Source organism: Narcine bancroftii, chromosome 3 (genome assembly GCF_036971445.1).
Source record: "Narcine bancroftii isolate sNarBan1 chromosome 3, sNarBan1.hap1, whole genome shotgun sequence".
NCBI lineage: Eukaryota > Metazoa > Chordata > Chondrichthyes > Torpediniformes > Narcinidae > Narcine > Narcine bancroftii.
In genome coordinates this window covers 205,042,383-205,056,339 of record NC_091471.1, presented here as the reverse complement: position 1 = coordinate 205,056,339, position 13,957 = coordinate 205,042,383, and the positions used below count along the sequence as shown (strand labels likewise).

The 13,957-nt window shown below is 43.5% G+C and overlaps 1 protein-coding gene across 1 annotated transcript in view; it reads right to left on the bottom strand.

Annotated features, from left to right (window-relative positions):
• Positions 1-7,172, bottom strand: part of tmem184c (transmembrane protein 184C) — a 43,205-nt gene extending 36,033 nt beyond the window's left edge. The window contains exons 1-3 of the mRNA XM_069926396.1: positions 6,591-7,172; positions 5,733-5,863; positions 5,597-5,633 (exon numbers count right to left, since the gene is read on the bottom strand). Of these exons, the coding sequence (XP_069782497.1) occupies positions 5,597-5,633; positions 5,733-5,863; positions 6,591-6,707 (285 nt within the window). The 5' untranslated portion in view covers positions 6,708-7,172. The remainder of the gene's footprint in view (positions 1-5,596; positions 5,634-5,732; positions 5,864-6,590) is intronic.
• Between the last annotated feature and the right edge of the window lie 6,785 nt (positions 7,173-13,957).

The window sequence follows — 13,957 nt, the reverse complement described above, 5'->3', positions numbered from 1 at the left end:
GACAGAATCTGCAAAAAATATACAGTTACAGAACAAGTGGAAAGGACAATAAATGGATAGGTAGTACAGAGGCAATGCACTGTCCTTGTACAAAATGTTAAGTTAGAAAAGCAAATAGAATTGCAAAGGAAATGGTGGGTAAAGGAAGTCATGCTGTGAGTGTTTGAGGCAATGGCAATACTACATCTGAAGTAGTCGTCTGATTTTGGTCATCTTATTTAAGAGTATTTTGGGTGTAGAACAGAGAAAGTTCACAAGATTGATTCCTGGGATTAAAGAAATCTTAAGATCTTAAGAAATCTAAATCTTAAGAAATCTAAATCTTAAGAAATCTAAATCTTAAGAAATCTAAATCTTAAGAAATCTAAATCTTAAGAAATCTAAATCTTAAGAAATCTTGTGCATGTTATGCCTAAACAGTTAAATTAATCTTATTGAAACAACAAAATTATGAGGGCTGAACAAAGGCAAATACTGAAAGATTATTTCCCCTCCTGTAGGCATCAAGAAAAAATTAAATTATTCCAAAAATATCAACAGTTATGGGTAAAGCACAGAGCAAGCTCAAGAGGTCATATAGCTAATTTACTCCTTTTTTCATATTAAACTCTCACAATTAATTTTGAGAATTCACTTTGGACTTGGACAATAACTGGACAATCATTTTGAAACATTTTCAACAATTAACACTGCATTTTTAAAAAAAATCAAAGATATCAACAATCAACATGAAAGAAAAATGGCTGACCAAAAGCTTGCCCAAATGACTGTCGTTAATGACAGTCAAAAGGGAAAAGAGGAGTTCAAGTGGCAAAGTACATTCCAGAGTTTTGGGCCTAAATGAGTAAATAGGCAGGGGCTCTCAAAGATTTTTTTCCCCTCCCCTGGCAACCGCATAATAAGTAGCTTATCATAAATCTAGTGCAATCAAGCAATTGATACAAGAACCAACAAAATATTTCAAAGGAATCCTCTGAAACTTGTCAGAAGTGATTGATCCTGTGTAAACAAAGACCACTCTTTATTGGAGCACAACACAGTCTCTTCTGTGCAGGTTAAAATCAATGCTGGCCTATTTTTAATATTCCAAGACTCAGAGGGTTGTGACCCTTCCCTCCCCCCCCCCCCCCCACCTATTATAAAAAAACATTGGTCCAGGAGTGGGTATTGTGGCCGATTAAGTTGTGTTTGTATTGCATATAGATATGTTTTTGGGAGATAAATTGGGGCAGGTTCTTTTTATTGTAGGTTACATTCAAACACTTTAAAACAGATCTTATTTAAAATACTGGAGCTCTGCTAATGCTAGATGGGCCAGCGCCAAGAGCCTTTACTAATGGATTGCTGTTTACAAAAAGGCAACAGGTGAAAGAACACATTGGAGCCGCAGGCTGTCTGGAGTAGAACTTGCTGTTCTAAGAGGGTCAAATGGTTTTGCAAGCAGAAAGAGTAAAACAGGCTTTTTTTCAGAGAGAGAGAGAATTCAGTTCTGCAGCTTTACAGTTCGTAGCAGCAGCAGCGACTGGAACAGGATAAGCTGGAAAGCTTGTGGAAAAACTCCATTTGGAAGATGGGCTATGAATTCTTAGTCCAGCCAGGTCAAAGCCCTTGTGGTTCATGGAAGAGAAGAGAACTGACTACCTAATGTTTCGTTTGAAATAAGGGAAACAAAAAGAAACTCTGTGGCACCCTGAAAGAAAGAGATGTTCATCTGCAAAACCCTGATGGGTCAAGTTTCTTCAGCAAGACACTGACTTGGCTGATTAAAAAGGAATCAGTTGTGGGTGTCCAGCAAACCACAAACCTCTCTCTGAAAACCAACAAGAACCTTCTTGAGTGGTAACCATTTACCTTTCAAGCACCAAAGCCTGGTGAAATTCATAAATGTTAAATTCTGCACAAAGTACAAGAATTGACTGCAACCAGCAAACTTGGAGAAGTGAGATTGGACGGTGAATCAAAGAACTTTTCTGAACTTATACACACATTACATATACATGTGCTTAGAATTAGAAGGGGGTTAAGTTAGGTTAGGTAATAGTGATAAATTAAATTGTGATTCCGTTTTCACGTTTAAAAGATAACTAAAAGCAACATTTGTTTAAGTAACCATTTGTCTCGGTGAATATCTTTTCCTGCTGGGTTTATGGGTCCTCTGGGCTCGTAACAGTATGCACAAAAGCTAAAGATAGAAGAAATCAAATTTCTTGGTGGACTGTTGGGCTGGAGAAAATGAGTGGAATGGGTCACAATAAGGTTGACAGAATCAAGACAATGATTTTTGATTCAGGGGTGATGTAGTAAGGGTCAGAAACGTGTGTACCAAAATACTGTTGAATATAGGTAACCTGTGAGATAGTGGGAGTATGGATTAGGAAGACTAGCTCAGGTTTAAGTAAGATGTTGTAGTGACGGCTACTCTGCTTACTGACTAACTCCACTACCAAACGAGTTGAGTTCAGTGAGCAAACTGGTTTATTGAGGTCTGCCTGGCTATTCTTATTCTCCCAGCCTGAACCTGGCTGAGAACCGTGCTGCGGCTCCAGATGTCATCAGGGCGTCACATGGGCCGCAGAGTGCGGGCTTCTAAGCTTGGTGCCGAGGTCGGGAAGAAAACCCCGATGTGCCATTTTGGCCGGCTGCGTGACATGCGGGGTCAGTTTGCCTGCCTAATGGTGTGCCACCACACCCCCCCCCCAGAACCGGCACCAATGTCCTTCTTTGCCAGGCGGCCTCGCTTCTTGGGCTGAGCTGCAACCACTGGCTCGTTGGGGTCAAGGCATGCTGGCTTTAATCTGTCCACTGTAAACAGTTCCCTCTTACCACCAATATCCAGTGTGAAGGTGGATCCTTAACGCTGGATGACTCTGTATGGCCCTTCGTAGGGTCTTTGAAGGGGTACTGTGGACAGGCTTCACCTGACAAAGACATATTCTGCGGAATACAGCTTGCTGGGGACAGAGGAGGCCCGTGTGCTATCTCTGGGTGGTGGTGGGGGTGTGAAGGCGTCCAACTGGGGCGGGAGGCCGGGAAGTAAATTGTGCGGTGACTGTTGAGGGTTGTGAGGTGCATTGATAAACTCACCGGGCAGGGCTTGCGATGCACTGTAGACCAACTCCGCCAATGATGCCTGCAGGTCTTCTTTGGGTTTTGAGCAGATGCCCAAGAGTACCCAAGACAGTTCATCCACCCAGTTGGGGTTGGTGAGGCGGGCCACAAGTGCCAACTTAAGGTGGCGGTGCAATCGCTCGACCAGTCCATTGGCCTGTGGGTAATAGGCCATTGTGTGTTGCAGCTCAATTCCCAGTCAGTTGGTGAGCTATGCCCAGAGCGCAGAGGTGAACTGCACACCTCGGTCGCTGGTGAGGTGTGTCAGGACGCCGAACCGGGCAACCCAACCGGACTCTATGGCTGTGGCCAAGATGACGCTGATCTGGTCGACAAAGAAGCGTCCGCCGCTGATTGCATCTCACAGGTAGAGAAGGCGGTGTTCTTGGCCAGCCACCGCAGCCATTAACAGTGGCCAGCCTGCTCATTTCCATGGAATGAGCAGGGCTGACGGCACTTGTGAGCCTTGACTCCCCAGCGCTGGTGGAAGAAGCAGAGGCCTGAAGTGGATGGCTTGCTTCTGGCTATGCTCTTTGAGGCCCCTGCAAGGGCCAAGTGTTCCTCCGCAGCGCTAGAGGAAGGCTTGGCGAGGTCATGCCCAAGGTTCGTAACGAATTGGACTGCTGAGCTTTCTGGGAATCGTTTAAGCCATAGCTCCTGAGCTTTTTGAGCAACCTTCCTGGGATCGTCAAAGCTCTCCTGGGACAGTAACGGCCTGATCTGTTTGGGCATATGGTCGAGGAAGATGCGCTCGAAGAGTGAGCAGGCGGTGTGATCGCCCATGAGTGACAGCATCTCATCCATCAACACGACTGGTGTTCTGTCTCCCAAGGCATCGACGTGAAGCATCCGAGTGGCACGCTGGCACCTGGAGAGGCCGAGGGAGCCAGTGAGCACCCACTTGATGGTCCTGTACTTGTCTTCCAGGGGACGGTGCTGGACTAGTTGCAGCACTCGTTTGGCAGTGGCCTGGTCCAGGTCGGCGATCACATAAAACTTGGTCGCATCTGATGAAATCTGGCGGAGACGAAACTGGGCCTCTGCGTGGCTGAACCAGGTCTCAGGCTCCTGTACCCAGAAGTCAGAAAGCTTGATGGCTATAGCGTTGATCGAGGAGTCATTCATATCAGGTTCAAAGGCGTTTGAACCTGTCAGGGTCACTAATGTAGCGACAACTACTCTGCTTACTGAATAACTCCACAACCAAACAGGTTGAGTTCAGTGAGCAAACTGGTTTATTGAGGTCTGCCTGGCTGTTCTTATTCTCCCAGCCCAGACCTGGCTGAGAACTGCACCGCAGGTCCAGACGTCATCAGGGCGTCACGTGGGCCACAGACCGCGGGCTTCTAAGCCTGGTGCCGAGGTCGAGAAGAAACCCCCAATGGCGTCATTTTGGCCGGCTGCCCCGCCGTGTGCGTGAGTGACACGTGGGGCCAGTTCTCCTGCTTAATGGTGTGCCGCCACAATGTCAAAATTGTGAATAGTTTGATTCAACTATAAGCCTTTGCTCGGGATGAAATTGTGATGGATTTACAAGTCCATTGACAATAACCACTCTAGCTGGAGAAAGACTTAATTAAGCACTTTTACATAAAACAAAAAATGCTGGTAACACTCAGCAATCTGTTACTGAGACAATGAAGGTGCAATTAAAAGTTAAAATTGGCTCAGAACAAAAGCATCCACTTTATTTAAACAGCTGTGAGGTACCAGAGCATTAATGGCTGCACAGCATTTGAGAAAGGATATGATGGAAACTTGATTGTAAAGGTTTATATAGGTAGTCAAGAGAAAAATAGGTATGGATTCAGTATCCCAGAAGGAATTCACTATTTTGGAATAACATTAGAAATTAGGAGCAAGCTTGTAATTTGCTAAGAGAGGTTCTGAGAAAAGGATTCTTGTGGAAGATGACATGAGCAAACATCTTAATCCAGTTCAGAAGTTTATTTTTTTGGCTGCTGGTACAGTGCCACTCTCAACCATTTGAAAGAATTGCTATAGAATATAATAAAAGTTATTTCCCCCAGGTTTTAAAAGTTGCAGTGGTTTTCTACATAGCTCAGACACAGTTCAAATCATCACCAACTCAATTTTCTTTCAACATACATGTTCACATAAATACTGCAAATAAAATGTAATACCTAAATAACCAAAATCATCCAGTTTTACCTAGTTTGAATTAGAAAATAAATGTATAAATTGCAAAAGCAGAGATTTATCTAGAGTAATCAAGGCAATTTTGCTATACAGAAAGATTAATTAATATGCTTAGGTTGTAAAAAGCTATGTAACAATTAAAGTATTTTTTTCCCCAAATGTATTAATTTGAAAGAGATGGAACGGTCTTCACAATTGTTCCTTAACTATTAAACGGAAACAAGCAAACTCCTTGGCAAGCAATAAGTCACTAAAATTGCTTGTATTAAAAACTACTCCTTGAACTTCAAAATTACACAAATATTCAAAGTAATTAAAAATTACTTACACTATCTAAACTATATATAGGTACCATCCACAGAATCCTGCAATGGGAGAGAATATGACAACATTAATGTCCTTAACCCTCAGTAATTTTTTTCAGAAATGCATTGAAATTAGTAAAGTCAAGGATCCTTGTGCACCTTATTATTGGTTTCTGTAATTCCGGTTGAGTGTAGTGCACCAAATGTTGCAAGATGCCCCAAAGCGATATTGGGATTGTCATGAACACAAAAATACCTGCAGTGAACCATGCTTTATTGTGAGTTCCGACCTTGATTTAAAAATAGGAAAACATTATTGGAAATAAACAAATAGCATGGATATAGAAATACACTTGTTATCCAATAATTAAAGAAAAATCTCAAGTTAAACCATTTGAGATGATAATTTTTTTGCTGCCATCTACAGAATGGAAATACTTTATTGTGCTGTATTTTTCTATATTATGTTGCATCACAAATTTGTGTGCCCATGTTTAAAATAGATCCATCTTAAAAATACTTATTCCCAATCTTACAATAGCATCTGGTATTTTAAAACTTGGATCAGTCTTCATCATTCTTCCAATCATTAAACACCAACAACTTTTGAACTATGAAGTTCCTAAGAAGATTCCTAGTCTTTTTGGTGAAGAGAAAATTCCTCAGATTGTGGAGTTAAGACAAACTTCCTTTGTATTTTCCTTCACCTAGAAGGTTGCTACCCTTTACCATCTCCCAAACCAAGAACTCATATCCAAATCATTTTTCCATCATCTTCCATGAGTGCATCACTTCCCTTTCAAACAAATCTTGCATAAACACAAAACAACCTAATCAGGGATTTCAGTCCTAACACATTGCAAATCTTAATCACTTCCTCCACATCACTGTGGGACTCACTGTCCCATTCATTCATCTTGGAGCACATTTGTACAAAATATAGCCTTTTACAATTTAACTGCAATATATTTCAAAGTAGAAATATCTTAACGAAATTGAAGGTGACCATTACAATACCTCGGATTTTCTCAATTCCCAGACACAGAGAGGAACAGCAACTAGCACACCCACGATGTACAAGAGGACAACCAGTGGGCGGATCCACTGCCTCCAGTTTCCACAGGTGCATGCCATAATTTCAGGATAAAGGCATTCCCCGTTGATTAGATTCTATTGAATCCATACACAGCAGGAGCAAGCATTACACTCTCCAAAGCCACCCCATTGCACACAAGGTCTGAATATAATAATTCCTAACCTTCCTTAAGCACAGCTTGCCCTTCTGAACTGTCATATCCTGATCAATCTGAAGGAGTGGAGACCTGTGCCAAGTGTCTCTCACTGAAGTGGTAACTCTGCCCCTGGACTTGACTCTTACTAGAGGACAGCTACACACTGTGGTCTCCTCTCTACAGCAGATATCCTGTCCACTGAAGTGGTCACTCTACCCCTGGACTTGACTCTATAGTGGACAGCTACATCCAGTTTCCCTTTTCTCTACAGCAGATATCCTGTTCTCCCCCGATTACATTGGTCACTTGGTCATCTGTATTCCTCTTTGCTACAACTGAACCTTGCTTCCTGCCCCACCCCCTCGCTACACTGGGCACCCTGCCCCCCCCACCCTCAACTGCACTGGGCACCCTGCCCCCCCACCCTCAACTGCACTGGGCACCCTGCCCCCCCACCCTCAACTGCACTGGGCACCCTGCCCCCCCACCCTCAACTGCACTGGGCACCCTGCCCCCCACCCAACTGCACTGGGCACCCTCAACTGCACTGGACACCCTGCCCCCCCCACCCTCAACTGCACTGGGCACCCTGCCCCCCACCCTCAACTGCACTGGGCACCCTGCCCCCCACCCTCAACTGCACTGGGCACCCCCCACCCTCAACTGCACTGGGCACCCCCCCCCACCCTCAACTGCACTGGGCACCCCCCCCCCACCCTCAACTGCACTGGGCACCCCCCCCCCACCCTCAACTGCACTGGGCACCCCCCCCCACCCTCAACTGCACTGGGCACCCTGCCCCCCCACTCTCAACTGCACTGGGCTCCCTGTCCCCCTCACTGCCACTGGACACCCTGCGGCCTGGCCCAACCCTCGCTGCACTGGACACCTTCCCGGCAGTGAACTCCTGCTGTGGGAGAAATGAAGGCACTGAAGATGCCACTGGAACCGGGGTCTCCCGATACACATTCAGCTCGGGCCTCCTGTAGCCAAATGCTGAGAAACAGGCCGGCTCCTTCTGAAATCCAGCCGCTCAATACGCAGACATGAGCGCTCTACACCATCCCCTTTCGCCGTGAAAGGACGCCAGCTTCGAGCACCTCGGCGCCAGCAGCAACTCAAGCTCTAACGGCTGTGACTGGCCAGAACCCCAGTCAATCATCCGACAAAGAATGGGTGACGTAAACAGTGACCTGGTCCTCCGAATGGAAGGCTCGGTTGGCCCGGTGAGTGTGCGCTCTGGGCCGGCGCAATGAGAGAGAGTGCTGATGCTGAGATGGAGAGCAACCAATCAACTGCTGGAGGGGAGGAACTCAGCAGGTGCAGGCCTGGCCTTCCCTGGACAAATACGGCCCCGTCCACTGAGTTCCTTCAGCCGTTGCAAGAACAAAAAGTAAAGTTTCCACTTGCAGAAAATATAGATGAGGCCTGAGTAGAACAAAGGGATAGGGCGACACTAACCGGATCTGAAGTGTTTAGAGCCACACGTTGTCCGTGTTCCTGGCCAGAACCCCCGTCAATCATCCGATTGGCCAGGCCAGGCGAGACGAACACACAGGGGAAAAAATAGAAAAGAAAATCACGGATAGATGACTGGGAGAAATGATGAGTTTGGAGACCGACAGAAAGAATGAGTGAGTTGGAGAACTTAATATTGAAGTTAAACAGGGAAGTCCCCGTAAAACACTGAAATGCTGGAGAAACTCAGCAGGTCTTGGAGCGTCCAAACAGGAGAGAACTTCTCCTTTGACTTATCCCACTTTCTTCAAATCAAGGACCTAGCCATGGGTACCCGCAAAGGCCCCGCTACACCTGCCAGGTGTGTGGAGCAATCCATGCTGCAAGCCTACAATAGCAAGGCCCCTCAACTCTTCCTCCGCCATATGATAGAGGAATTAGACCCTTTTTACATGATAGAGGAATTAGGGTATATGGGGAGAAGGCAGGTAGGTGGAGTTAGGTCATAAATTAGATCAGCTATGATCTTATTGAATGTCGGAGCAGGCTCGATGGGCCATTTTTGGCCTACTCCTGTTCCTACTTCCTATGTTCCATATTGACAACTTCATTGGGGCTGCCTCATGCCCCATGATGAGTTCGTCAACTTCATTCACTTCACTGCCAACTTCCACCCTGATCTCAAATTCACTTAGTCCATCAGAAGACCAGCCTTCCACAGACTTATTTTACAAACCTACTAGCTGCATCAACCACCTCGACTACACTTCTTTGCTCCCAGTCCCCTGCAAGGATTCTATTCCCTTCTCACAATTTCTCCGTCTCTGCCACATCTGTTCCCAAGATGAGCCAATCCAGATCATCTGAAATGTCCTTCTTCCATAAACGTGGCAGCCCTCACCCCCATCTCCTCCATTTCCTGCTCATCTGCCCTGGGACTATTTGCCCCCAGAAGCAACCAACATAGAATCCCCCTCATCCTCACCTACCACCCCACCAGCCGCCACATCCAACACATTATCCATTGGAATTTCCAGCACTTTCTACAGAATCCCATCATCAGACACATTTTTCCCTCTCCTCCCCTCTCGGTCTTTCCACCTATCGCATCCCTGGCACCTTCCCCTGTGCCCGCAGGAGGTGCAACATGTGCCCACATTTCCTCCCTCACCACAGTCCAGGCCCTCAAACAAGCCTTTCACGTGAAGCAACATTTCACTTGTACATCCGGAAGATTTATCTACTGCATCCGGTGCACCTCTTGTGGCATTCTCTACATTTTCTACATTGGAGAGACCGGTTACAGATTGGGAGATTGCTTCGCTCAGCACCTCCACTCTGTTCACAACCACAGCGACCTCTCTGGCCAACCATTTCAACTCTGGATCATATTCCCGCACTCACGTCTGTCCATGGCCTTATGTACTGTCCCACCCTGACCACTCGTAGATTGGAGGAACACCTTATTTTCCGTCTGGGCACACTCCAGCCACATGGCATGAACATTGACTTTACTGCTTTCCATTAAACCTGCTTATCTTTTCTTTCCCTCCCCCCCCAACTTCCTGTCCTTCCAGTTCTTTCACTCACATAGCCCTACCATTCCCACTGCCCCTTCAGTGCTGTTGTTTCCTTTCTCCAACTATCATCTCCTGCCTTGCCACCACCCCACCCACCCCCCCCTTCCTCCTCCTACCCTTTTGTTCAGATGCTTGCTGGCATTTCTCATACTTTGATGAAGGGATTAAGTCCGAAATGTCAGTTATGTATCTTTGCTACATAAAGGACACTTTGACCAGCTGACCTTCTCCAGCATTTTGTGTTTTTACTTCAACCAAGGTGTCTACAGAATTTTGTGATTGACTTATTGATACACTTCACTATATAAAGCATTTTTAAAAATAAATTACAATCTGACTGGTTGACCAATTCAAAACAACAAGCTGGTAATTATTGATATTCTTGATGAAGGGTTATTTCAGTAACAATTGGGTATAGAGCAGAGATTCCAAACCTTCCCTTCCAACTCACACACACCTTAAGCAGTCCCTTACTAATCACAGAGCACCGATGGCATTGGGATTACTTAAAGTGGTATGTGAGTGGAAAGAAAAGGTTGAGAACCACTGCTCTAAACTGTCTGCAGGTCTTGCTGTCAAGGATGGCGGGGATGTTCCCAAAATTATATTGTTGTCTTAGCTGGAAATTTTCTGCAACTACATTCCTACTCCACAACTAACCACAGTTGTTTAGATGTCAACATGACCTGACTTCACACCAACCTTTCAGCTTCATGGTGATACAGTCTTCCTTGCTGTTTACAATTTTCCTAAATTTTTGCACCTTAACAGAATTCCAGCACCAGATATTTAGTTCCCTCCCTCCTTTTTCAGCATTTCAAAGAGATCCTTCCCTTCTCAGCTCCCTGTTCTAATCTTCTGTTGCCACCTACCAGTTCCTGTCTTGCGGCACCCTTCCATGTAGCTGTAGGATTAACAATCTCTGTCCTTTCACCTCATTCCTTCCCACCATCCAGAGGCACAAAGTATTTCTAAATGAAGCAGTATTCACTGGCATTTCTTCCAGTCTGGTGTATACCATTTGGTATTCACAATGTGATTACCGCTATTGAAACAAAATGCAAATTGTACCTATCACTTTATGGAGCACCTGTTTTTGATCTGCAAGAATTACTTTGAGCTTGTGGTTGCCGCCACTTTAATTTACTATTCCACTTCCACTCTGGGCTACTTTCGGAGACACCCCTGCAGTGTTACCTCAGAAAGTGCTGACGGGGGGGAGTCACGTGATGGAGTAGTGGCCGGACGGTGAACTCCAGCCCTCTCCAGAAAAGTCGGAAAAAACAAAGGAAAACACAAAGGCACAGAAATAAAAGTTAAAGAAAAGTGAGTATAAAGGTGGAAAGAAGATGGCGACAAAAAAAGAAAAATCGAAATCAACGGTAAGAAGAGAGGAAGAGAAGACAACGGAGGAAGAAGGAGAAGGCCTTACCTGTTCGAAGAGGCCCGCGGTGGAGAGAGAAACCCGCTCCCTCAGGTCGGTAGAAAGTGGACTACAAAAATGGCTCGTTGAGCCGAGTAAAAGTGCGCAACCGCGCATGAAAAAAAACACACCGACGGGAGGGGTGACCAGCTGGGGAGTCGATCTCCACAGCCGGCAACGACAGCTGCAGAACACCTGCAGCAAGAAGAGAACACAGAAGACAATGAAAACAAGAAAGAAGAGAAGAAAAGGGCAACAAAGAAACAACAGATGGCCAACCCAGAGGAAGAAGAAGAGGAAGAGGAAGAGTACAGTGAAATAGAAGAAGAAGGGAAAGGCAAGATAAAGGATATACTTTCTCTTATTAAAGAATACATGGAGTCATTTAAAGAATGGCAAACACAGGAATTTAATGATTTAAGAAGAAGAATAAACAACACAGAAGAGAAAATGAATAAAATAGATATGACCTTAACAGAAATGGGAAAGAAAATGGACAAGATGGAAGAGCGGGAAGCAGCAGTAGAAATGGAGGTAGAGGACTTAAAAAAGAAATTAGAGGAATCTAATAAAAAAGTTATAGAGACACAAGAACTGTTAGCTCAGAAAATAGATATAATGGAAAATTATAACAGAAGAAATAACATAAAGATAGTGGGCCTTAAGGAAGATGAAGAAGGCAAGAATATGAGAGAGTTTATAAAAGATTGGATCCCTAGGATCCTAGGATGTCCAGAACTACAGCAAGAAATGGAAATAGAAAGGGCACATAGAGCATTGGCCTTTAAACCACAACCACAACAAAAACCAAGATCTATTTTAGTAAAATTCCTAAGATATACTACAAGAGAAAAGGTACTGGAGAAGACAATGGAAAAAGTAAGAGAGGGAAACAAGACACTGGAGTACAAAGGGCAAAAAAATCTTCATTTATCCAGATATAAGTTTTGAACACCTAAAGAAGAGAAAGGAGTTCAATACAGCAAAGGCGATTTTATGGAAGAAAGGGTATAAATTTATACTAAAGCATCCAGCGGTATTGAAAATATTTATTCCAGGACAACAAAACAGACTATTCTCGGATCCAGAAGAAGCACGAAAATTTGCAGAACAATTACAAAATAGACTGAGGGATGAAGACGTGTAATGAGAGTAAAAATGACCACGATTTATATGTATGTGGGTAAAGAGGTATAAGTGTGTAGATGTATAATGTGCATACGTGAATGTATCCGTATTTAGAGGAAAATATAGATAGTATAGACAAGAATTAATAAGGGAAGGAAATGGAATAGAGGGAATAAGGAGGGAACTAAAAGAGTGACCTGTGTTACATATGAAAAGTGAAATCTTTTCTGGGGGGGGCTGGGTGGGGAGGAGTTGCGGTCACTGCAAAATCAGCTGACGCTTGCGAGTGAATTCGCAAACCCAAATGGAGAAGGGAGATGTGGTTGTCCGACAAGGGATAAAGGACAACTCAGGAGGGGAAGGGGAGATTGGGGCTAAAGAAGTTTTAAATAGGAGAATAAGGAAAATGTTTGATGTTTTAGGAATGTTGTCTTATAAAGGGTTTAAAATAAGAAAACAGAAATGGAAAAGGAGGAAAGGTAATGATGGAAAAACGGAAAGGGAAGGTAAACAAAGTATAAAATGGCTACGTTGAACTATATGACTTTAAATATTAATGGAATACATAACCAAATTAAAAGGAAGAAACTGCTAAATTTACTGAAAAAATAAAAAATTGATATAGCATTTGTGCAAGAAGCACACTTAACTGAATTGGAGCACAAGAAATTAAAGAGAGATTGGGTAGGACATGTAACAGCAGCATCGTATAATTCAAAAGCAAGAGGAGTGGCTATATTAATTAGTAAAAATGTGCCATTTAAAATAGAAGAGGAAATAATAGATCCAGCAGGGAGATATGTAATGATAAAATGTCAGATATATTCGGAGTTTTGGAATCTACTCAATGTATATTCACCTAACGAAAAAGATCACAAGTTTATGCAAGATATCTTTTTGAAGGTAGCAAATACGCAAGGGAACATATTAATAGGAGGGGATTTCAACCTGAATTTGGATTCAGATATGGATAAAACTGGGAAAAAAATTAACAGAAACAACAAAGTAACCAAATTTATAATTAAATCGATGGAAGAAATGCAACTTTTGGATATATGGAGGAAACAACACCCAAAAGAAAAGGAATATTCATATTACTCGGGTAGACATAAAACATACTCAAGAATAGACCTATTTTTGTTATCAGCTAGTATGCAAGATAGAGTAAGAAAAACAGAATATAAAGCTAGAATACTATCGGACCATTCACCCTTAATATTGATAGTAAAGCTAGAGGACATCCCTCCAAGAATGTATAGTGGAGATTAAACCCCATGTTACTTAAAAGGCAGGATTTTAGAGAATTTATTGAAAAACAAATAAAAATGTATTTTGAAATAAATACGGAATCAGTGGAAGATAAGTTTATTCTATGGGATGCAATGAAAGCATTCATTAGAGGGCAAATAATAAGTTATGTAACCAAGATGAAGAAGGACTATAGTCAGGAAACAGAGCAGTTGGAAAGGGAAATAGTAAATATAGAAAAAAAATTAGCAATGAAGGAAGATACAACTAAAAGAAGAGAATTGGCAGATAAAAAAATAAAATATGAAACACTAC